Source organism: Physeter macrocephalus, unplaced genomic scaffold (assembly GCF_002837175.3).
Source record: "Physeter macrocephalus isolate SW-GA unplaced genomic scaffold, ASM283717v5 random_238, whole genome shotgun sequence".
NCBI classification, from domain to species: Eukaryota; Metazoa; Chordata; class Mammalia; order Artiodactyla; family Physeteridae; genus Physeter; species Physeter macrocephalus.
The window spans coordinates 1-20988 of record NW_021145522.1 but is presented as its reverse complement, the minus strand read 5'-3'; the positions used below and the strand labels follow the sequence as shown (position 1 = coordinate 20988).

The 20988-nt window shown below is 53.6% G+C and overlaps 2 protein-coding genes and 1 long non-coding RNA gene across 3 annotated transcripts in view; 2 read left to right on the top strand and 1 right to left on the bottom strand.

Moving 5' to 3' along the window:
- Positions 1–4385, top strand: part of TMEM91 (transmembrane protein 91) — a 4859-nt gene extending 474 nt beyond the window's left edge. Inside the window, exons 2-5 of the mRNA XM_028484791.1 lie at positions 3–225; positions 1437–1673; positions 3537–3686; positions 4227–4385. Coding sequence (XP_028340592.1) covers positions 3–225; positions 1437–1673; positions 3537–3686; positions 4227–4385 — 769 coding nt within the window. The remainder of the gene's footprint in view (positions 1–2; positions 226–1436; positions 1674–3536; positions 3687–4226) is intronic.
- Positions 4386–6778: 2393 nt separating this feature from the next.
- On the bottom strand, positions 6779–15503 carry EXOSC5 (exosome component 5). Its single transcript, XM_007128119.3, has 6 exons — positions 15203–15503; positions 11268–11381; positions 10401–10522; positions 9016–9156; positions 7936–8025; positions 6779–7203 (listed from the first exon to the last, which is right to left on the bottom strand). Exons 1-6 carry the CDS (start codon positions 15348–15350, stop codon positions 7111–7113), a joined length of 708 nt encoding a protein of 235 aa, XP_007128181.1. The 5' UTR covers positions 15351–15503; the 3' UTR covers positions 6779–7110.
- A 339-nt stretch (positions 15504–15842) lies between these two features.
- On the top strand, positions 15843–20591 carry LOC129391854 (uncharacterized). The gene is made up of 3 exons (XR_008616620.1): positions 15843–15968; positions 18328–18476; positions 20078–20591. It is a non-coding gene; the product is annotated as an uncharacterized lncRNA (long non-coding RNA).
- The last annotated feature ends 397 nt before the right edge of the window (positions 20592–20988 follow it).

Sequence of the window (20988 nt, the reverse complement as noted above, 5' to 3'; positions counted from 1 at the left end):
AGGGCGGAGCCCGGGAGCCCACCGCCCCGCCCCCACCCCCGCCCCCGCGCGCGCCGCGGGCCCGGGGCGCTGAGAGGGGCGCGCAGTGGAGCTCTCAGACCCCGCGCCCCCAGGCCCAGACGCCTAGGAGCGCGGGGCTCACTGAGTTCCCCGACCCTGAGCGGCAGGATCGGGGAGGGTGTCGGTGCGGAGAGTCCAGGAGGTCCCGGCCTATGGCCGTGGGCGGTGAGTGAGGGGCGCGGCTGGGGGGGCACCGCTCTTCTCCCGGGTCCTGGCGCTGGGGACAGGGAGGCAAAACCTTGACCAGGAAATCGGCTCAAGCCAGGTTTGGACTGAGGGCGGGAGACTTGGGGACCCCCGCAGGGGGATTGTGAGAGCGAGAAGAATAGTCTCCGTGGTTGAGTTGTGTGGTGGTTTGGTGGTGTTATGGGGGAAGTGTGCAAAGGTGGATTCTGGTAAAACAGGAGGTGTCAGCGGAGCGGGTGGGTGTGGGCCATGGATGTGGGTGGAGAAAGAGAGGGGTGTGTGGCCCTGGGTGTTTGGGCAGATGTGCAAGGGAAGTGATGGGGACTGGGGAGAGTGTCCAGGCTGTATGTGTGGGAAGCCTGTGCATATATGTGCTTCTGGGGAGAATCTGATGCTGGGGGGATTAGGATGAATGTGCAAGGAGTTATTTGGGGTGAGTGTGTAAGACCGTTGGGAGCTCGTGTTGTTTGGGGCAAGTATGCAAACAGTCCCTTGGGACGTGAGTGTGCGCAGGTGGAGGTGGGGCTTGGGCTTGCCTGGATGGGTATGTGTGGCAGGGGACTGGGTATTGAGAGTGTGCAGGCTTGGGAGCACAGGCGGTGTGTGAACTAAGCATCATTGGGGATGGGTGTGGGGGAGAGGGATGAGAGTGTCAACCCAGGATGGGTGTGTAGTTCATGGGCCAAGTAAGTGTGTAAGGCATGGTTTGGAATAAATGTGCAACAGGTGTGTGGTTTTTGCCTGAGGAGAGAGAAGCCTGGAACTGAATGTCCAGAATCCTGAGTTCTCTTCACAACTTGGACCAACCTCTGTTACTCTCTGGGCCTCGGTTTTCCTATCTGTAAAATGGGTCTGAGGATGGTTCAGCTACCTAGTCTCTGCCTGGAGTCTCTCCAAAGCCAGGAGTCAGGGGAAGGATAAAAGTGAGGCTTTTTTTTTTCTTTTTTTTTGCGGTACGCGGGCCTCTCACTGTTGTGGCCTCTCCCGTTGCGGAGCACAGGCTCCGGACGCGCAGGCTCAGCTGCCATGGCTCACGGGCCCAGCCGCTCCGCGGCATGTGGGATCTTCCCGGACCGGGGCACGAACCCGTGTCCCCTGCATCGGCAGGCGGCCCCTCAACCACTGCATCACTAGGGAAGCCCCAAACGTGAGACTTTTACAACTTGTCTTTTTCTTTCCCCTACCCCCAGGAAGCCCCTCTGGGAGCCTCTCCCCAGCCATGGACAACCCGTCTTCCAGAGCTCCAACAGCCTCTGCTGGTGGGTGTAGGCGGTGAGCCCCCTGCCCAGAAGCCTGGCGAGCCTGAGCCAGTGCCTCCCTTTCGAGAGACAGCCTTTGCAGAATCACTGAGGGGTTGGCAGTTCCTGCCACCATCTCTTCCTTCTGTGAGTGCTGTACTGGGGGAGCCAGGGCTCCCCGACCTTGAGGTAGGAGCAGGACCACTAAGGTAGGCTCCTTAGTGGGAGCTGGGGGAGGGGGCTGGAGGTGAATCCAGCTGTGGCCAACATCCGGCAGGCTGCTGGCCAACTCCAGCTGCCAGCTGCTGGCCTGGAGTCTCACTTCGCAACTGCGTGTGGCCTTCCTGGGTTTCCAGGTGTCGTTTTTCCTGTTCTCCATCCCCCCTGGCTTCTTTACCTTTTTCTCTCCAGATTCTTCTCTCATCTTTGTTCCCTTTGGCTCTGTCTTCCCTCTGATTTCTGACCCCCCTGTTCTCTATGGATCCATCTCTTTCCAAAGCCGATGCATCTCTGTGCCTCTGTTTGCCCTGGTCTCTCTCTCTCTCTCTTTTTTCCAATTAATGTCATTTTTTATAATTTCTTATTCCTTGTGCATATTGTCAAGCTTGTCTTTTATTTGCTAAACATGGTTTTCCAGTTGCTATTGCCATATAAGAAATCACCCCAAAGCTTAGTAGCTTAAAACAACAACAATCATTATCATGGCTCATGGTTTCCATGGGTTGGGAACTTGGGAAGGACTTGGGTGGTTCTGCCTCAGGGTCTTTCATGAGGTTGCGGTCAGCCAGTGGCTAGAGCTGGAACAGTCAGGGTGTGAAGCAGCTCGGGTCTGGTTGACTAACTCTCTCTTAATGTAGTCTCAGGGCTTCTGCAGGGGTCTCCCCATGTGGGCTGGTTTGGGCTTACAGCATGGCGGCTTCAGGGCAGCCAGACTCCTTATGTGCCTCCAGCCTCCAGCAGGAGTGTTTCAGCAAAGCAGAAGCTGCCTTACCTTTTCTGACTTATGCTTGCAAGTCGTGGTGCATTACTTCCACCACATTCTATCAATTACAAATGAATCATAGCCTGCCCAAACTCAAGGAAAGTGGACGTAGACCTCACCCCTGATGAGAAGATTATCAGTCACACAGTAAGAAGAGCATGTGGGAGGGAGGGGAGAGATGGGTGTGGCCATTTTTGGAAACACAGTCTGCCACACTGCGGCAGTAAGCTTCGCTTTGACATGGTTTGTGTCAAATAATCCCATTATTTGAAGACTTTGAGGGCCTTATTATTTCTGCTAGTTCTCCTCCACGGTTCCTGTGTGCCCGGTTATCTTTGACTGCATACTGGTCATTGTATTTGAAAAATTGTTATGAGGCCTAGAACGAAAGTACCTTCCTCAGGAGAGGATTTGGTTTGCTTTTGTCAGCTGTGTGGGGGTACTACCAGTTAAAGATAATTTTTAATCTAGTTCAAGGTCTGAATGAAAGGTTAATTTTTCATTCAGGGATTGGTAAATGGGATTGGTAAATGCCTGCAGGGCAGAAGGGGCCTTCTCTATTTGACCTCTCTGTTAAATTAACTTTGATTTTCACTTCAGTTTTGGCTTTACAGTAACTCCTTAAGGTCTTGTGAGATATTTGATGCAAGATTAAAAAAATATATATTTTTAACCAAGAACCTGTAGCTTCAGCAGGCAGGTTTGTCCTAGTAATTTAGGCCACCAGAGCTGGCTCCCCTAATCGCCATCTTTTTGCAGGTTCCAGTCCCCATTGGTTTCTGTCTCCACTTCAGCAGTTTTTAACTCAGAGCTTATAAGCAGCTGTAGTATCCATGAGTGGACCTGTGAACTCCTTGAAACTGAACTCAAAGCTTTTGAGTGTGGGTGAGGCTTTTCTCTGGAGACAGGGTCCAGAGCTTCCCGTCAGAGGGATCCAGGATGTGGGCAAGTCAAGAGCCTACCTCTTGGAACATTTTTCTCTCTTGGTGTCTTTGGGGGCATGGGGAGTGGAGCAGTGGGGCAAGGAAGATGGGTGGAGATGACCACTTAAGGCTGTCTCCTGCCCATAGGATGTGTCATCCAGTGACAGTGACTCGGGTTGGGATGGGGGCGGCCTTCTGTCCCCACACCTACCCCACGACCACCTCGGCTTGGCTGTCTTCTCCATGCTGTGCTGTTTCTGGCCCGTGGGCATTGCGGCCTTCTGCCTGGCCCAGAAGGTCAGTCTGTGGGTGCAGCTGGGAGGGGGTTGGATATAGAAGAGAAAAATGCATTCGAAAGAAAAGAAAAAAAGAGGAGGCATGCTTGGGGGGAAAAAAAAAGTGATGGAGAAAAGGATTTGCATAGAAACATTCAGGGGTAAAATGAGGCATTTTTCACAGAGGGCAGCCCAGAGTGATGGTTAAGAACCTGAGCTCCAATCCTAGGCCTGCCACCCTCTGGTAAGGTTGTGGACAAGCCGGTTAAACTCCCGGTGCCTCGTTTTCCTCATCTGCAAAATGGGAATCAATAATTCCTGCCTCAGGGTCATTGTGAGGCTCAGCGAGTTAGAACTGTGGCATATAGTAATATATGTATATTTTTATTAATCACCCAGTATCCCCAGTGCCCAACGGTGCCTGACCCACAGTAGCTGCTCCCTATGTTTTTGGAACATATGAATGAATACATGGGTGTGTTAGGTGGGGGAGGGGGAGGGCTGCGGGAAGCAGGGTGGGATGAGGGGATACCTGAGTCACCGCTGCCCAACGCCTCCACAGACCAACAAGGCTTGGGCCGAGGGGGACGTCCAGGGGGCAGGGGCCGCCTCCCGCCGCGCCTTCCTGCTGGGGGTCCTGGCCGTCGGGCTGGGCGTGTGCACGTACGCGGCCGCTCTGGTGACCCTGGCCGCCTACCTCGCCTCCCGGGACCCGCCCTAGTTGCCCCTGCGGTCCCCACTGTGAGCCCAGGGGCCGGCCGCCCAGCGCGTCCGCGGTCGGAGTGGAGAATCCAGGTGGATGAGGCGGCGGCGGCGGCGGCGGCAGCGTCCAGAAACGGGGAATGAGTCGGTTCTCCCCCTCCCCCCCACCCCCCTTCCTGGAGGCCGCAAACAGCGATTAAACACCAGACACTCCTGCCGCCAAACCTGTGTCTGTGTGTGTGGGAAGGCGGAAGGGACGGGCCAGAGTGTCAGGCTGCCCCCCGGGGTGCTCCCGGACACCTCAGAGCCAGAGAAGAGGGAATCCGAGGAAGCTCGGAGGGCTTCCAAATTGCAGAATATTCTTTTCACAAAGTGGGTGATAGGTAGAGAATTAGAGAAAGCCAGGTTCCAAGGCCTTCCTCCTCCAAGTTCACTGTGTAACCTCTGCCCACGTTCCTTCTGAGCCTCACTTTTCCTCATCTGCAAAATGGGACTAATTTCTCCCACACCTGGAGCAGTTCTGAAGACTAAATGTGTCATACAGTGTAAACAGCAGCCTCCCCCAGAGCTCCTTCGACGGCAAGTGGCAGAAATCCAACTCAGACTGCCTTACACAACGAAGGGGAAGCTGAGGGAGAACTGGATTGAGGGCCTCAGATAAAATAGTCTGGTCTCCCCATCTCTTGGCTTCACTGCACAGGCTCCGCCTCGTGGGGGAGGAGGATGGAGCAGGCAGCTCTGGTACCCCAAAGGTCCTCTTGCCCAGGCACCCTCTCAGTGGCCCACCAGGGCTAGGAGGCAGCCCCATCACATAGCCTGAGATTGGGAGGGACGGGGCCTTCAGGCCTCAAAGTGCTGGCACTCTGGCAAGCAAAACAGCCCTGTTCTGAGCTTATCAGAGGTACAGTAAATGGAGCCTGATATTACCAAGTAATAAAGTGAGAGTGGTTTAGTTTTTTCATTCCACTTAATGCCATTTAATCTTGCTAGAAGAAAGCACTATTCCGTTTGTGCTCTCCTGCACATCTTCACGGAGTGTAATTTCAAGCTAAAGATATTTGTGCATTTCCTTCCTGTTACTGGGGATGAAAACGACACCTGCTCAAAGGGGCAATTGTGGGCACCGTGGGGCCAGTTTAAGCACGTGACGTGTGCAGCAGAGGGCCCCCAGACGTGTCATAAAACCCTAAACGTCAGTGGCAGACAGGATCTGGCAGCCACGTGGCCCACCTGTGGGAACGTCATTCCTTGCTGGATGCTACCGTGATCTTGGCTCCTGCCCCCTGAATGTGAGGGTGGGAATCAGTCAAATCAGAACTGAAAATACACCCATTTCCAAAAGCCCCTTAGGGGGTGCTATCACCCCTGAAGGAGAACCAACAGGCCTTGGCCACTTCCTTTCACAGACAGGGACCCAAGGTCCAGAAAGTGCTGGCACCTCCAGTGTTTGTCTGCATAGTGAGGGCTCTGGGTCTGGACATTTTTTGTTGGTCGCACCAAGTGGCACGCGGGATCCCCAACTATGGATCGAAGCCGTGCCCCCTGCAGTGGACGCGTGGAGTCTTAACTGCTGGACAGCCAGGGAAGTCCCTGGGTCTGGACTCTTGAGTGGGACCCGTGCTCCACCACTTAACTAGCTGGTGACCTCTGGCGGTTAACTGGCTTCTGAGCTTGTTCTCTTCTTTCTTGAATTTTATTTTTTTGGCTGTGTTGTGTCTTCGTTACTGCACGCAGGCTCTCTCTAGTTGCGGCGAGCGGGGGATACTCTTGTGGAGCACGGGCTCTAGGTGCGTGGGCTCAGCAGCTGTGGCGTGTGGGCTCAGCAGCTGTGGCGCGTGGGCTCAGCAGCTGTGGCACGTGGGCTCAGCAGCTGTGGCACGTGGGCTCAGTAGTTGTGGCTCGAGGGCTCTAGAGCACAGGTTCAGCAGTTGTGGTGCACGGGCTTAAGTGCTCCTTGGCATGTGGGATCTTCCTGGACCAGGGCTCGAACCCGTGTCCCCTGCATTGGCAGGTGGATTCGTAACCACTGCGCCACCAGGGAAGTCCCTTGTTTCCTTACCTTAAAACAGAGACTGTAACGACAGCCACACCTCACAGGGTTGTCAGGTGGGTAAAAGCAGCATTCAGAGCCAGATTCCCCTCCGAGGCCCACAAAGCCCACAGCCTCCCCGACCATCTCCTTACTCTCCCCTTAGTCCTCTGCTCCAGCCACACTTGCCACCTTGATGGTCCTTGAACCTCTGCCCATCTCTGCCAGGGGGCCCTCCCCCGACATGTCCATGAGTCCCTGAGTTAGTTCCTGGCCTCCTCCTGGGCTTCCCTTAGATGTTCCCCTCTCCACGGAGGTGTCCCCGACTGATGTATTAAATCTGCCCTCCCCCCAACTCACCTAAACCCGTCTTCCCTGTTTGTTTTTAAATAGCATCCACCATCCAAAAAACACCAATTTTATTTGTCCATCACGTCACTGCTCCTCGAACCTGGGACATGGGCCTCATTCACTGCTGAGGCCTCAGCACCCAGCAGGGCCTGCACACTCTAACAGCAGTCCCACTTCACCCGGCTATTAGAATGAGTAGATTCAGTCAATAAATGCACCATCCTGCTAGTGTGTTCCTGGGGTGGGGTGGGGTCTGTGCCCCCCCGGGCCCAGGTGCTGGCTATAGCCACTTTCTCAGCAGGGCTGGGCTACCAGTTTATCTGATGCTGGAGGCGGTGGGAGGGGCAGCTTGCCCCAGCGTGCCTCAGCTCTTGGAGTAACGCCTCTGCAGAGATTCCCGGTAGAAGCGGAAGACGTGCTGGGAGGCAGCCTGGGCTGCAGCCAGGCACTGCTGGAGCTGGGAAGGGAGAGGGGCTCAGTGCTGCGGGCCCAGGCCTGCACCCACACCGCCTGATGGGCCCCACCTCCCTGTTCACCGGGAGCCCCGCCCCCCAAGGGGAGGCAGGTCCAGTAGGGATTACTCCCTGTGCATTTCCTTCTTCCCCACTTCATGGGCTCCTTCAAGGGGAAGGCCTCAGGGGTCAGGTTCCAGCAGCTCCAGGCCCTCAGACCAAAAGCATCAGGCATCCTGACCCCTGGACATGACCCCAACCTTGTTGAGCTCCAGGGCCAGATTGGAATTTTAGAGCCACAGGCCCTGTGACTCCAAATAGTCTTAAAAGCCATGGAACCTGAGACCCCCAAATCTTTACTGCCTTGTATACCTGGATTCAAAGGAGGGCCAGGTGGGAAATCTTCTTGGAGACCATTTGGCCCAACAGGTGCCAAACTCTGTTTTTCAGACACCCCGAGTTCCGGGGTGCACAGCTCTGAGCTGGAAGCTGGGAGGCCTCCAGGTGCCCCCATCTCTTGATTTCAACCTGTGCCCCTCTTCTCATAAATTGGTCTTCCCTTTAAAATTCCCACAAAGGTTTCTATGCAAAGTTTGAAAACTGCAAAGTTTGAAAACTCCCATTTACAGAAGGGATGCAAGGACGGGGCCTTCCTTAATCTTCCTAGGATTGGGACAGGACCTCATGTCAGGTGGGTGGGAAGGATCTGGCATTCACCCCCAATTGCACACTGGTACCTCAGCATCAGAGTAGAGCCCCTTGGTGGTGGACATCAGCAGCTTCCGTTCCACGCTGTCAAGTGCAAAGGTCAGGACTGCCCGGGCCTCCTAGGGATGAAGGGTACAAGGTGGGGGACCTGGGACTCTCTCCTCAGACACAATCTCAGCTGGTCCCAAAGAGGGGGCTTGCTTTTCACTCACGTATCAAGTGTATTGTTTTTTCTTTTTCGTCTACATACCACCCCTTCCCTGCTTCCTTGAGTAATCGCTACCCATACCAAATTCTACCACATGGTTCCGACAGGGGCTTCAGAGCACAGTATCCTGCACCACAGGGGCAGCAGCCACAGTGCCGGGCATTCCCCGGTGCCTCCCATCTCCCTGCAGTGCTCTGTACCCCTGGGGCTGGAAGCCAGCAAACTATATTTCCCAGATTCCCCTGCCAGTTAGGTTCTACCAGGAATCTGGTGGGAGACTGGGAGGGAGGAGAGAGCATCCTGGTCCTCATTGCAGCAGGAGTTTGGGGTATATCACCTGCCACAGGAGGCATGGAGATGGGGTGGGTTCTGGACTTCAGCAGCCAGGGCAAAGCCAGACCATCTCTGTGCATCTAGATCTGACTGCGCCAGTGTCTCCACCAGTACAGAGCAGGAGCTGGCTTCTGGCTTCTAATCTCTGGGTGTCCTCTCTTCTTCCCTTTTGCTCCTTCAGCTCTTCCAATATGGTTATAACTAGTTCCCTGCATTAAATTCTGTCTGAAATCCCCCAAGGGGTTTCTGCTTTCCCGACTGGATGTGACCGTTATAGTCCTGAGCAGATAACTGGGAATAACCAGAACCCTAGCACACTGTGACCTTGAACCAATGAAGAAAAAACTCTTTCCTCCTTTGCTTTTGTTTTTGAACCTCTTAAAATCAATTCCCTTTTTGCTTCAGCAGGTTAGAGTTGGGTTTCTAGCACTTGCGCAGATGAACAGGGCAGAGCTTGCCAGCTGAGACTGAGGTGGTACAAGCCAACTGTTTTGGAGAAGTGAGGCCTAGAGGAGGAGAGGAAGAGTGTCTGCCCAAGGCCTTTTACCACCCTGCCCTTCATACCTACCTTTTCTTGCTTGGCTGTGGGGTCCAGCAGGAGGTTCCCATCAGAGTCCAGAGCACAGGTGACCCCACAGAAGAGGGCCCGCATGGGCACACCTGCGTCCACCAGTGCCATGCAGGCGGCATTCAGGCAACAGGCCAGGAGCTGAGTGCCACAGGCAGTGGTTAAGAGTTTCTTTTTTTTCTTCCTTTTTTTTGGCCACACTGTGAAGCTTGTGGGATCTTAGTTCCCCAACCAGGGATTGAACCCAGGCTCTCAGCAGTGAGAGAGCAGAGTCCTAACCACTGGACAGCCGGGGAATTCCCAGGTTAAGAGTTTCTACTGGAGGGCTGGTCAGCAGAACATATCCATGCCTCCATTCACCCTGCCAGTGCCTGTAGCAGATATGAATTCTTTATTTATTTTTATTTATTTACTTATTTTTGGCCATTGGCTTGTGGGATCTTAGTTCCCCAACCAGGGATTGAACCCAGGCTCTCAGCAGTGAGAGAGCAGAGTCCTAACCACTGGACAGCCGGGGAATTCCCAGGTTAAGAGTTTCTACTGGAGGGCTGGTCAGCAGAACATATCCATGCCTCCATTCACCCTGCCAGTGCCTGTAGCAGACGTCACTAATTGATCACAGAAAGGCAGAGTAGTTCTGGGATCAAGTATCCTTGGGTTCCAGACCTGAATTAGCCACCTCTAAGCTGTGTGACCTTGAGCAAGTTACGTATTCCCTCTGAGCCTCAAGCAGGGATCATAATGATATTCAACAGATATGCACCTTCAGGGAAACGGAGGGCAGAAGCCTTCCAAGATCACACAAGTAGGCAGTGGCAGAGCCAGGCCTGGAGCTGGGGTATCTAGAGCATGCAGTGCTACCAGGCGATAGATGGGCAGGGTGACAGAGGGCGGGGTCGGTGTCCTCAGGGAGCCCACAGTCCAGGGGAGAGGTGTGGCCCTGGCATAGTGCAAGGTGAGCACAGGCCCCACTCAGACAGCTGGCCCCACCTCAGTTTCCTCAAGTCTTTCCTCCCCAGGGCCCAGCTTCACAATCAGTCAGTCCCACCTCTGCCACTGACCCTCCACTGCCTCCCATCTGTGAAATGGGTTCGCAATAGTCCTTCTTTTCCCTCATCTGTGAAGTGTCTGCCCAACGCAGGGCCATGCACCTGCAAAGCCGTCTAGAAATGCCCGTTTCTGGTCCTTGGCCTCGACCTTTCTCTACCTCTACCCAAACCACAGCGATCTTTGAAGGCTGACCTGCTGAACCTAAGGTTCTACCTGCTCAGGGCTCCCCCAGTGTTGAGCCTCAAATCCAAGCTCAGGGTCAGAGTTGAGGTCACTGGCACAGGCTTTGGATTCTGGAGGACTTCCTGGAGGAGGTGGCCTGGGGGAAAGGATACAGAGCCAGCATCACTGACGACCTGTAGCACCACGGTTATAGAGGTGCGGGGGTGCAGAGCTCCCAGCACCACCGCTTCACACGTGTTTCTGATCAGCCGCTCCCGGCTCTTCTCCGCTACGCCTGGGGAAATCAGGGGTGGGGTGGGGTTGTCAGGCTCTTCCCTTCCATCTGGCTCACCTTCCTCCATATGCCCCACCCAAGCCCTCTGGAAAAGGGCCTGTAGTCCCAGTCCGGGTTGCTGGAAGACCCTGAATGGATGACAGAGGAGTCCCAGTGGGAAGGAGGCAGGGCCTGACTGCCACCCACACGACCCCTGCCACTTCCAGCACCCACCAAGGGAGCCTCCTGGGGAGGAAAGCCTCTGAGCTCCCATGTCCAGTGCTGCTGTCCACCCCCATCCCAGTGGGCCCAGCCCTGGGGAGTGAGGGGGACAGAGTAAGAGTGGAAAAACGGGTTAATGGAAAGGAGGAGAGATGCAGCCAGGAAAGAGGAGGGGAAAGTGAAGATGGAGAGAGACAGGGAGAAAGAGAGAAAAGTGACAGAAACAGGGACCCAGAAGCAGAGAGGTGGAGAAAAAGACAGGAACAGCTGAGGGCAGAGGACTTCCCTGGTGGTCCAGTGGGTAAGATTCCACGCACCCAATGCAGGGGGCCCAGGTTCGATCCCTGGTCGGGGAACTAGATCCCGCATGCATGCCGCAACTAAGAGCCCGTAGGATGTATGATGCAACTGAGACCCGGCACAGCCAAAATAAATAAATAAATAAATAAAAAGGAAAGAAATAGCTGAGGGGTGATGAGAGGGACGGGGGGAGTGGAGACCAGGAAAGGCAGTGAGGGAGACACCGGGCGAGAGGCTCAATTACCAGGCAGACCGATCTTCGGCCTCAGGGTCACCTCCAGTGTGGCCTTGTTGAAGATCTCTTTGCTGACTTTCACCTCTGCTGGCCCGTACACGCCTGCCAGGACGGAGGTATCCCCTGGGGAGACAGCATGGGAGGCCTCACCCAAATCTTCCCTGCCTCTGGGGCCCAACTCCTGGCACTTAACGTTGTGGGCCCTGAGCCAGGTGGCCAGGGTCGCCCACATCACCCTCACTGTGGCCCACCATTTGTTGGTAGTGATTCTTTGAGCACTTGCTTCATTCCTCTGCCTCTACTTCCTCATCTGTAAAATGGGGATAACTACAGTACCTCCCCCACAGCTGTGAGGATTACATGAGATAAAAAGAAAACCCCTTATGACTGTGCCTGTGAGTGCTGAGTGCCCCAAAGACTTTAGCTATTATTATAACCTTTAATGGGAAGTTCTTCCTGAGAGCGAAACTGTCTTCCTCTTACTGCTGCTGGTCCCAACTTCTCCATCCAAAGCTTCCCTTAGCCCAGCTCTCTTCCCTCAGGCTCACATCCCCAAACTCTGCAGCAGTCAGGACACCTGAGAAGGAGATAAATATCTGGGGGTGGGTCCTGACACCTGCTTATTTCCTCCTGGCTCTGTAACCTCAGCTGATTTTTCTCACTTCTCTGGGCCTTAGTTTCACCATCTGCAGAATGAGGAGACTGGACCTCAGCAGCAGCTTGCAAACTTTTCTGACCCTAACTCCCAATATGAAATACATTTTAGAGCAGGACCTAAAACTCACCCAAATCTGTGTGCATGTAAATGGAACAAAAGCCTCACAAAACAACTCTTACCGTTATTGCTTTGATATACTCTGCTATCTTCTACTCTATTCCAGTTAAAAATAACGATTAATGACGCAGTAGTTCTCAACCCTGGCTGCACAATGGACTCACTGCGTAGCTTTAAAAGATACTGATGCCCAGGTCCCTCCCCCAGAGAGCCTAATTCCATTGCTGGGGGTTGGGGCTCAGGCACCAGCAGCCTCAGAGCTCCACAGGCCATTCTACTGTGTAGCTGGGCCTGCAACCTGCAGTGGGAAGAAACGGAGCTCCAGCAAAGCTTCAAAACACTGGCCTGCAATCAGAATCACCAGAGCAATTAATTCAAAAATGTAGAGGGCCAGCCTTGGTTGGAGTGGGTAGGTTCTGAGGCTTTGCATTTTTAACCTCATCAGAGATTCTGAGGCCAGAAGCATGTGGGACACACTTCTGAAGGTCTGCAAAGGACCCTGCTCCAGGGTCCTGGGCTTTGGGGTTTTAGAACACAAAAGGGGCTCACTATTTCTTAAGCTCTAAGAAACTCCAGGCATCTGCATTTAGCAAGAGAGCTAAGCCTTGGGGAGGTCCCGGGTAGAGGCCTTTTTTTCCTTGGGGTTGGGGAGGAGGAGCTGCCACACAATGGAGGGGATTCTCTTGGCTCCAGGAGAATGTACCCGAAGGGGGAAATTATCCAAGTAGAACTAGATCCACACTGGGGCTTTCCTTCCTGTGATGAGCTGTCTGTGGTTCACATGAGCACAAGAGTCCCTCCCCTCTGGACCCCACATCCATCTAACTCCTGCCCCATTTATCTGATCCTCTTACAGCAAAGCTCCTGAAGAGCTGTCTCCATTCACTGACTCTTTCTTTTCCTCCTTGACCCCATCCCTCCACCAAAACAGCTCTTGACTACGCCCCCAATGACATACGTCCAAGTTGTCAACCCACAGGTCTAGTCCATCCTCACGTGATGCAGCCTCTCAGTAGGACTAATGCAGTTGGTTAGCCCTTACAGCTCAAACACGTTCTTCTCTGGGCTCCAGGTCACCGCCCTCTCTTGGTTTTCCTCCTACCTTACTAGCTGCTCCTTCTCAGTGTCTTTTCCTAGCTCTGCACAAGCTAGAAGACCCAGGGCTTAGTCCTGGAACCGCTTCTCTTCTCCATCTATACTAATTTTCTTGGTGATCTCATCCAATCGGTAGCTTGAAATAACCATTTACCAATCGGTAGCTTGAAATACCATTTATAGCCGAAGGATTCCAAATTCCAGACTTCTATGTCCTACTGCCCAGTCCACATTGCCACGGGGATGTCTACTAGGCATTGTAAATTTAACGTTCCAAACTGAACTCATCTTCTCCCAGCACAGCTGATATGGGAAAAAAATTTTCGCGTTATCCCTGACTCTTTTTTTCATATCCCCAAACCAAACCGTCTGCAAAATCTGTCAGTTTTACCTTCAGAATCTCACCACCTGCACTGCTTCCACTCTGGTCTGAGCCACCCTCGCCTCCCCCTTTCCCCCTCTAACCTCAACAGTGCAGCCAGATTCTGTTAATATATATTCAGATCATGTCACATGGCTCCATTCTCAATCACTAGGTCTTACATGACAGGCAGGCCTCCTTACCTCCCTCCTGCCTCCTGTCTCTGCTGCAGCCACACTTGTCCCCTGACTATTCCTCACCAGGCAAGTTTTGGCCTCAGGGCCTTTACCCCTGTGGTTCCCAATGCTTGGTAAGCTTTCCTCTTGATCTCTTTAGGGTTTGCTCCCGTATCTTTAGGTTTTTATTCAAAAGGTACCATCTCAGTGAGGCCTTTCCTTACCATCCTAATTAAGACTGCAACCCTCTCTGGCACACCCTAGTCCTCTTCCCTACTATATTTTTCTCCACAGCATTTTACTATATATTTTACTTAGTTATCTTTTTCCCGTTGCGGAGCACAGGCTCCGGACGCGCAGGCTCAGCGGCCATGGCTCACGGGCCCAGCCGCTCCGCGGCATGTGGGATCCTCCCGGACTGGGGCGCGAACCCGGTTCCCCTGCATCGGCAGGCGGACACGCAACCACTGCGCCACCAGGGAAGCCCCTACTTAGTTATCTTTTGTCTGTTTCTTTGACGAGAATGTAAACTCCATTAGGGCAGGGATTAAATAAAAATTTTTATCCATGTATTCTCAGTGTTAGCAAAAATACATGTGTTCGGGCTTCCCTGGTGGCGCAGTGGTTGAGAGTCCGCCTGCCGATGCAGGGGACACGGGTTCGTGCCCCGGTCCGGGAAGATCCCACGTGCCGCGGAGCGGCTGGGCCCGTGAGCCATGGCCGCTGAGCCTGCGCCTGTGCTCCGCAACGGGAGAGGCCACAACAGTGAGAGGCCCGCGTACCGCAAAAAAAAAAAAACACAAAAAAACATGTGTTCAATGAAGGAATGAATGAAAGCAGGTTCTGTACCTGGGTCTGAGGTAATGCCCTAAGGCAGGGCCTGAAGCATTTATGGGGGTGATCCTTAGGCCTGTCTCCAGAGGAATATTTCCCGGGGTCAGGGAGGTGAGTCTAGTCTGAGAATTATTTAGCTAGGGTAGGGGGATATTTACCTAATAGGTAAGACCTGCTCCAATCTTAGAGATATAGAAAGAGTTGTGTATCCCAGTCAAAGGGATATTTACCCAAAGGGTGGGCGTGGGGCTGGGGACATCACCCTCAATCTGATAAGTATCTACTTCGGTAGAAGATCTGCCACGGGTCCAGGGAGTAATTAAACCGCTAGTGATGATTTGCCAGTCTAACGGGTATTTATGCGAACAAAGGGGTTTGCCTCACCCTGGGATGTATGGACGCAGGGTGCGTGTGTGGGAGGCGGGGGAGGAACCTAGTCAAGGGAGACACCTGGGTAAGGAGATTTCTCCTATTCTGGAGTATTCGTTCTTAAGAAGAGGTCTGCCCCTCTCTCATTCTGAGTACTTACCGAAGTGGAAATAGCTTCTCCCGGCTAGTCTGGAGGGAGAGGTATATGTCTACTGACGTATGCAGTAGTATCCACCCCGGCAAGAATTGCACCAGTCCAGGAGGAATATTTACCAGCTAGCACAGTACACTGTAACCGCGCCCTAAAACGAATACGACCTCGGTGAGTTCCTACCTTGCAGGAAAGAGGCCGAGCCATCGGGCCGGGACAACAAATTCTGTTCGCAGGCAAAGTGCCGGAGGCTACAACCGGGACCCCGAGGGCCGGACTCTATTCCAGACTCAGCGCGGATCTTAGTTTCAGTCTGCGTCGCCCCCTCCATCACCCCGGAGCCCACGTGCAACCGGGATTGTCGCTTCCGCTCAGAAGCGCGCACTTCCGTACAGACTGCGTAGCTAGTGCGCACGCGCCGATCCGCGGGGGGCGGGGGGGGAGGTTTCTCCAGGATCGGCGCCCGCACGTGGCTCCGCGTTTACTAACAATTTGATCCCTCCCACTCCTGCCTCGAAAGTCCAGGAAAGCCATTGGACAGAAGAGAAGAGAGGGAAGGCCTTGACATGTCCTGCCCGAGGTCCCCGGGCCCTGAAACCCTGAGGCTCTGGTCAGGTTGCCCTCTTCTTTGCCTGTTACAGGAACAACGGCGATGAGGCGGTCAGAGTAATTTTGGGGAAGCTAGATTTTTTTATCCACCAACATATGTTCCTAGAGGCCGCAGGACTAGTAGCAGGTGGTTTCTTGTCAGGGTGATGCTGGCATTTGCGTCAGGCTTATGAAGGGGCAGCCCCAAGCTCGCCGAGGAGAGGGGCGGATCGGCGAGGGATTGTTAGCCAAGATGGCGGTGGCGGCTGCCGCGGCGAGGGTTTGGGGGTCAAGCCGAGGCTTGCGCCGGGTTGGCCTCCTGCTCCTGCGGCGGCCAGGGGCTCGTGGGCTGGCTAGATCAGTGAGTACCTGGGACACCGGGAAGTTTTCTCCAAGGAGGTATAGGGATGTTTACGCTGTCTTCAGAGTGGGGGAGGGGGTCCCTGTAGGGAGTGGAGGAAGGGCTGTCACAGAAGGGACAAGGGCTGGGAGAACCACTTGGAGAGGACACCCAGGAGAAGAACTTCCAGTTCCTTAGGAGGAGAAAAGCCAGGCAGCTCCTTTGTAACCCTGACGGAGAGAGACAACTTGGAGAGAGCCAGATAGTTTCTTATTAGTTGCCGCCCTTCCCCAGGGGAGGCCGCTTGGAGGACACAGGTGGGGGGGGGGGGAGGTGTGACCTTTTCTCTCAGGGGTTGGAGAAAATTGCCTTTGTAAGGGAGAGACTTTGTTCTCGGTAAAGACTACCTCCCTTCAAGGAGGAGAAAAGAGAGATCAGGTATCCCATCAGGGGCTTTTATGGTGCCCTTTTCTCCAACTCTGATTTTCAAATGAATTGCGTGAAAAAGTCGTTTGATCCTGTGCCCCCTGATGGAATGCCTTGTTGGTTTTGGTGACTGTACAGAGAAGATGATCAATAAATATTTGTTGAATTAATGAGGGAGTGGGAGCGGGGGCGGGGGGAGAGAGGTCCAGACAGAGCACTTAGCCCACATTTCTTAGAAACACTTGAGAAATGCCCTGTTCCTTGTCAAAAGTGTTAGCCTGATGCTGCTGATTGCCAGTTCATACAGCAGGAATCTAGTTAGCAGCCGCTGTTTAGGAGAGAGGCCAGGGGCTGAGAAAAGCTGTGAACTAAGATTTCGCATATAAGAGAGTCGTGGTTAAGAAGATGGGCGCAGGAGCTAGACCATGTGGTGCTGTGTCCCTCATCTGCCACTTTCCAGCCCTGTAGCTTTGGGCAAGGCACTGCTCCTCTCTGGACCTAATTTCCCGCTCTGTAAAATGCCAACAGTGGCCACGTCATAGGGTTGTGTAAATTAAACGTGTAAAGTGCTAAGAACTGGACCTGGTGTATGACGAGTGCAATGGGAATGTTGGCCACTGTTGAAAGTGAGGGTGGAGGGAAGGGACAGAAGCTGGCCTCGGAGATGGGGGAGAAGAAAGGAGGTGACCTTGGGAGGGTCTGGATTGGTGAGGGCCTTGGCGGGAAATCTTATCAAAATCTTGTGGGGTTGGGCCTGACCATCTCATGCCCAAACCATTGGGAAGGGAAGACGGAATCTGTGGGAAGAAGCTCTAGCTAGGGAGAGAAACGGGGGCAAGAAGATGGGCTGGGAGTGAGGTATGGGGACACCTAGGAAGGGAGTTGAAGCAGGTAACTTCCGAAGGGCTGCTGGAGCAAGATGGAGGTGGGCGAGTCCCTGCCTTTGGGCTGTTCTCGGTCAGGTGTTTTTTTTTTTTTTTTTTTTTTTTTTTGGAGCAGATTCCCCACAGCTGAGCTCCCTAGAGCCCATTGGTTGGGCCTGCGCGGTGCGGGTGGGCTGGACTGGGACTGGAGTAGGGAAGGGTCATTCATGACTGATTAAATCTGCTTCCTTCCTGGCTCAGTCTCCTTGCTGCCCTTCCCGCGTACTTCTCCACCTTTTTTTTTTTTTTTTTTTTGGCGGGTTGGATTGGGGGGAGCAGGAGGTCTTTCAGAGTCCCTACGTTTTGCGTATATGTATTTAGAGTCCCTGTTTTTTCTTCTCCACTTTTAAGTATTTCACTTGTTTTTTTCTTAAGATTTAAAAAGGAAAAATTTTTTTTTTGAGGGGAGGGAAGGAGTAGTAGCATTTAGTCAAAGATTTTGAGCCTGATCTGGTCAATAGAACTTTTTGTAATGATAGGAGTGTTCTATATCTATGTTGTCCAGTACAGTAGCCACTAGCCACACGTGGCTACTGAGCACCTGAAATGTGGCTTAGCGTGACAGAGGAATTGAAGTTCTCATTTGATGTTTTAAAATAAATTTATTTATTTATTTATGGCTGCGTTGGGCTTTTTCTAATTGCGTTGAGCGGGGGCTGCTCTTTATTGCAGTGCACGGGCTTCTCATTGCGGTGGCTTCTCTTGTTGCGGAGCAGGGCTTTAGGCGCGCGGGCTTCAGTAGTTGTGGCTCGTGGGCTCAGTAGTTGTGACACGCAGGCTCTAGAGCGCAGGCTCAGTAGTTGTGGTGCACGGGCTTAGTTGCTCCACAGCATGTGGGATCTTCCCGGACCAGGGCTCGAACCCGTGTTCCCTGCATTGGCAGGCGGATTCTCAACCACTGCGCCACCAGGCAAGTCCTTGGCTAGTGTCTTAATGAAGCACTTTATCATTTATAGTGCCAACTGACACCATTATTGTATTTAATACTGCCATACTGCAAGGTATGTACTGGTAGTTTTCTTCTATTATAGGGGAGGAGACTGAAGCTCAGCGAGGTGAGGTCTGAACTTGGAGCTCCAGACTCCAAAGCCTAGTCTCCTTCCACAGTACCAGGCTGCCAGGAGGAGAAGGGCTAGGCCTTCGGTTCAGGTCTTGCAACATCCTGCTTAGTCCAGACATGGTGTGTATCATCAGCCTCTGCCTGGGGCTGGTGGGAAGAGGGGGTGGGAAGAGCCAGCCTCAGCCCCCATCATGCCCTCCCTTCACTGCCCTTCAGCCCCACTGGCCATTTTCCCCTTTCCTTGGATGAGCTCCTCCCACCCGGAGGCCTTTGTAGGGATATGGTCCTTCAGGTGTCAGGCTGAGAGTTCACTTCCTCAGAGAAGCTTTCCTGACCCCATGACCGGTCCCAATGTGTAAAACAGGGACAATAGCAGTACCTCCCTCAGAGAGATACGGTGAGGGTTAAAGGAAACAGTTCTTAGGAAGCACTTACACATATATCCACGTGCTCGGTAAGGGCTCAAGAAATGGGGGCTGCTGTTTTCCCTCAGGAACAGTGAATCTGTTGTGGCCTTGACTGATGCAGGGAAAGGATGCTTCCCATCTTCAGTGGCTGGGGGAGCTTAGTGCTGCTAAAGCCCCCGGGTCCCTGAGGCCAGAGAAAGCCTGATCCATCTCCACACTTCCCTGGCCTCCCCAGCCAGATCCCCCTGGAAGGGGAGGCTGCTCATTAGGTCACTGACATTCCTGAGCTTTAAGTAAAGCCAAGGTCAGCTTTGCACTCTTTGAGGCAGAGCGCCTCAGACTCCAGAGAGCGAGCAGGCTTGGCTGGCCTCAGCTGTCCTAGCTTCAGAGGACTCGGTTAACTGGCACCATCCACACAGCCTTCCCTGGCTGGACCCCTCTCTTCTCTCCAGCTTCCCTGTAGTGGGCAGGCTGCCTGGCTTCATATGCTGACATCACTGCTCATATCTCCCTGGGTCATGGCCAAGTCACCTAACCCCTCTGAGCCTCGGGGCCACCTGTGTGGTACGGAGGTGTGGTCACGGCGCCTGCTTCACCTGGGTGCCATGCAGGTTCAGTGGTGTGGCGCCGAGGCACCTAGTTAACTGCTGTGGTTAACGTGCTACAGCCAGGTGGTCTCCAGGGTGCCAGGATGTCTCCTCTTGCCTCAGAGCCTTTGTCCTTCCCAAGGACTGACGTGTTCTCCCCCCAGCCTTTGCCTGGCTCACCCCTGCTCGTCCCTCAGGCCTCGGCTTCGCTCCCCCTTCTCCAGGAAGCTTTTCCTCCTGCTGCATGTGATGTAGCTAGTGAAAGGCTTCCTCCTCGAGCTACGGCAGGTGCTTTATACCCGGCTCACCACCAGCCAGTGAAATAGAATCTCTTATTTCCACAAGGGGACGCGGGTTCAGGGAGACAGTCTCCTACCCAGGGTGACGTGGCTGGAAAGGGACAGAGCCAGTATTCAATCACAGGCCACTTGGCTCTCCAGCCCTCATCCTACCCTGCCTGTGTGTTAACTAACCTCTCTGCCATCCTGCCTCCTCTGACATCGCCCCTCCTGACTATAACTTGTGTGTTCAGTGTCTGTCATCCGTCTCTCCCCGTTGTCCCCAGCCCTCAGTTCAGGGCCTGACTTGGAGCAAACATTCAATGATTACTTGTTTGACCACTACGGTCATCAAGTACACTTGTTAGCTAGTCGTATTTATCGAGTGTTTGTTACGTGTCAGGCACTGGGCTGAGCACTGTACACACAGGGGCTCTTTAAATCCTCAGGACCGGGCTTCCCTGGCACAACTACGGAGCCTGTGCTCTAGAGCCCGCGAGCCACAACTACTGAAGCCTGTGTGCCTAGAGCCCGTGCTCTGCAACAAAGAAGCCACCACAATGAGAAGCCCGTGCACCGCAACGAGTGGCCCCCGTTGGCCGCCAACTAGAGAAAGCCCGCGGACAGCAACGAAATAAATAAATAAATGCAGCCAAAAATAAATAAATAAAATTTTTTTAAAAAGACAAGCACTGTAAAAAAAAAAAAAAAAAAAAATCAGGACCGTCTGTGAGATAGATGCTCACACCGCCCTTGGTTTACACATGAGGAAACTGATGCTCCGGGAGCTGTAATTACACTCCGAAGGCAGCAGTCAGCTCCCAGTCCCTGCCCTTAACTGTGGCCCCGTAAGGAGTGGCTCGAGGAGGGGCCACCCCAGTACCTGTGGGGCAGAACTTGGCCTTCCAGAACAGGCGTCTGTGTCCTGTGTGGTAGGAGAGAGCGTGGCTTCAAGGCTTTGTGTAAATCTGTGCAGCTTCTGCCATTGTAGGTCACTGCCACCAGGACAAACCCACTCCCCCACCAAAAAGAAGGAAAAATGGGTGGAGACGCATACTTCCTCTGCAGGCATTTTACCACCCACTCCCATTATGGAGCATTTCCTCAGGGCCAGGCACTGTGCGGAGCCCTTTGGTAGTTCAAGGAATCAACACAGTAACCGTGGGGTAGGTACCACCTTCATCTCTACAGGCCCAGGAAGAGGGGGCACAGCCAAAGCCCAACTCCAGGGTACAGAGGACATCAAGGTACCCTGACTGTAGCTCTCTAGCCTCTGGAGGCAGACAGTCCTGCCCTGACACCAGGGTTTGTTTAGAGCCCCGTGACCCTGTCCTCCTGGCCCCTGGCCTCCCGTCCTAGA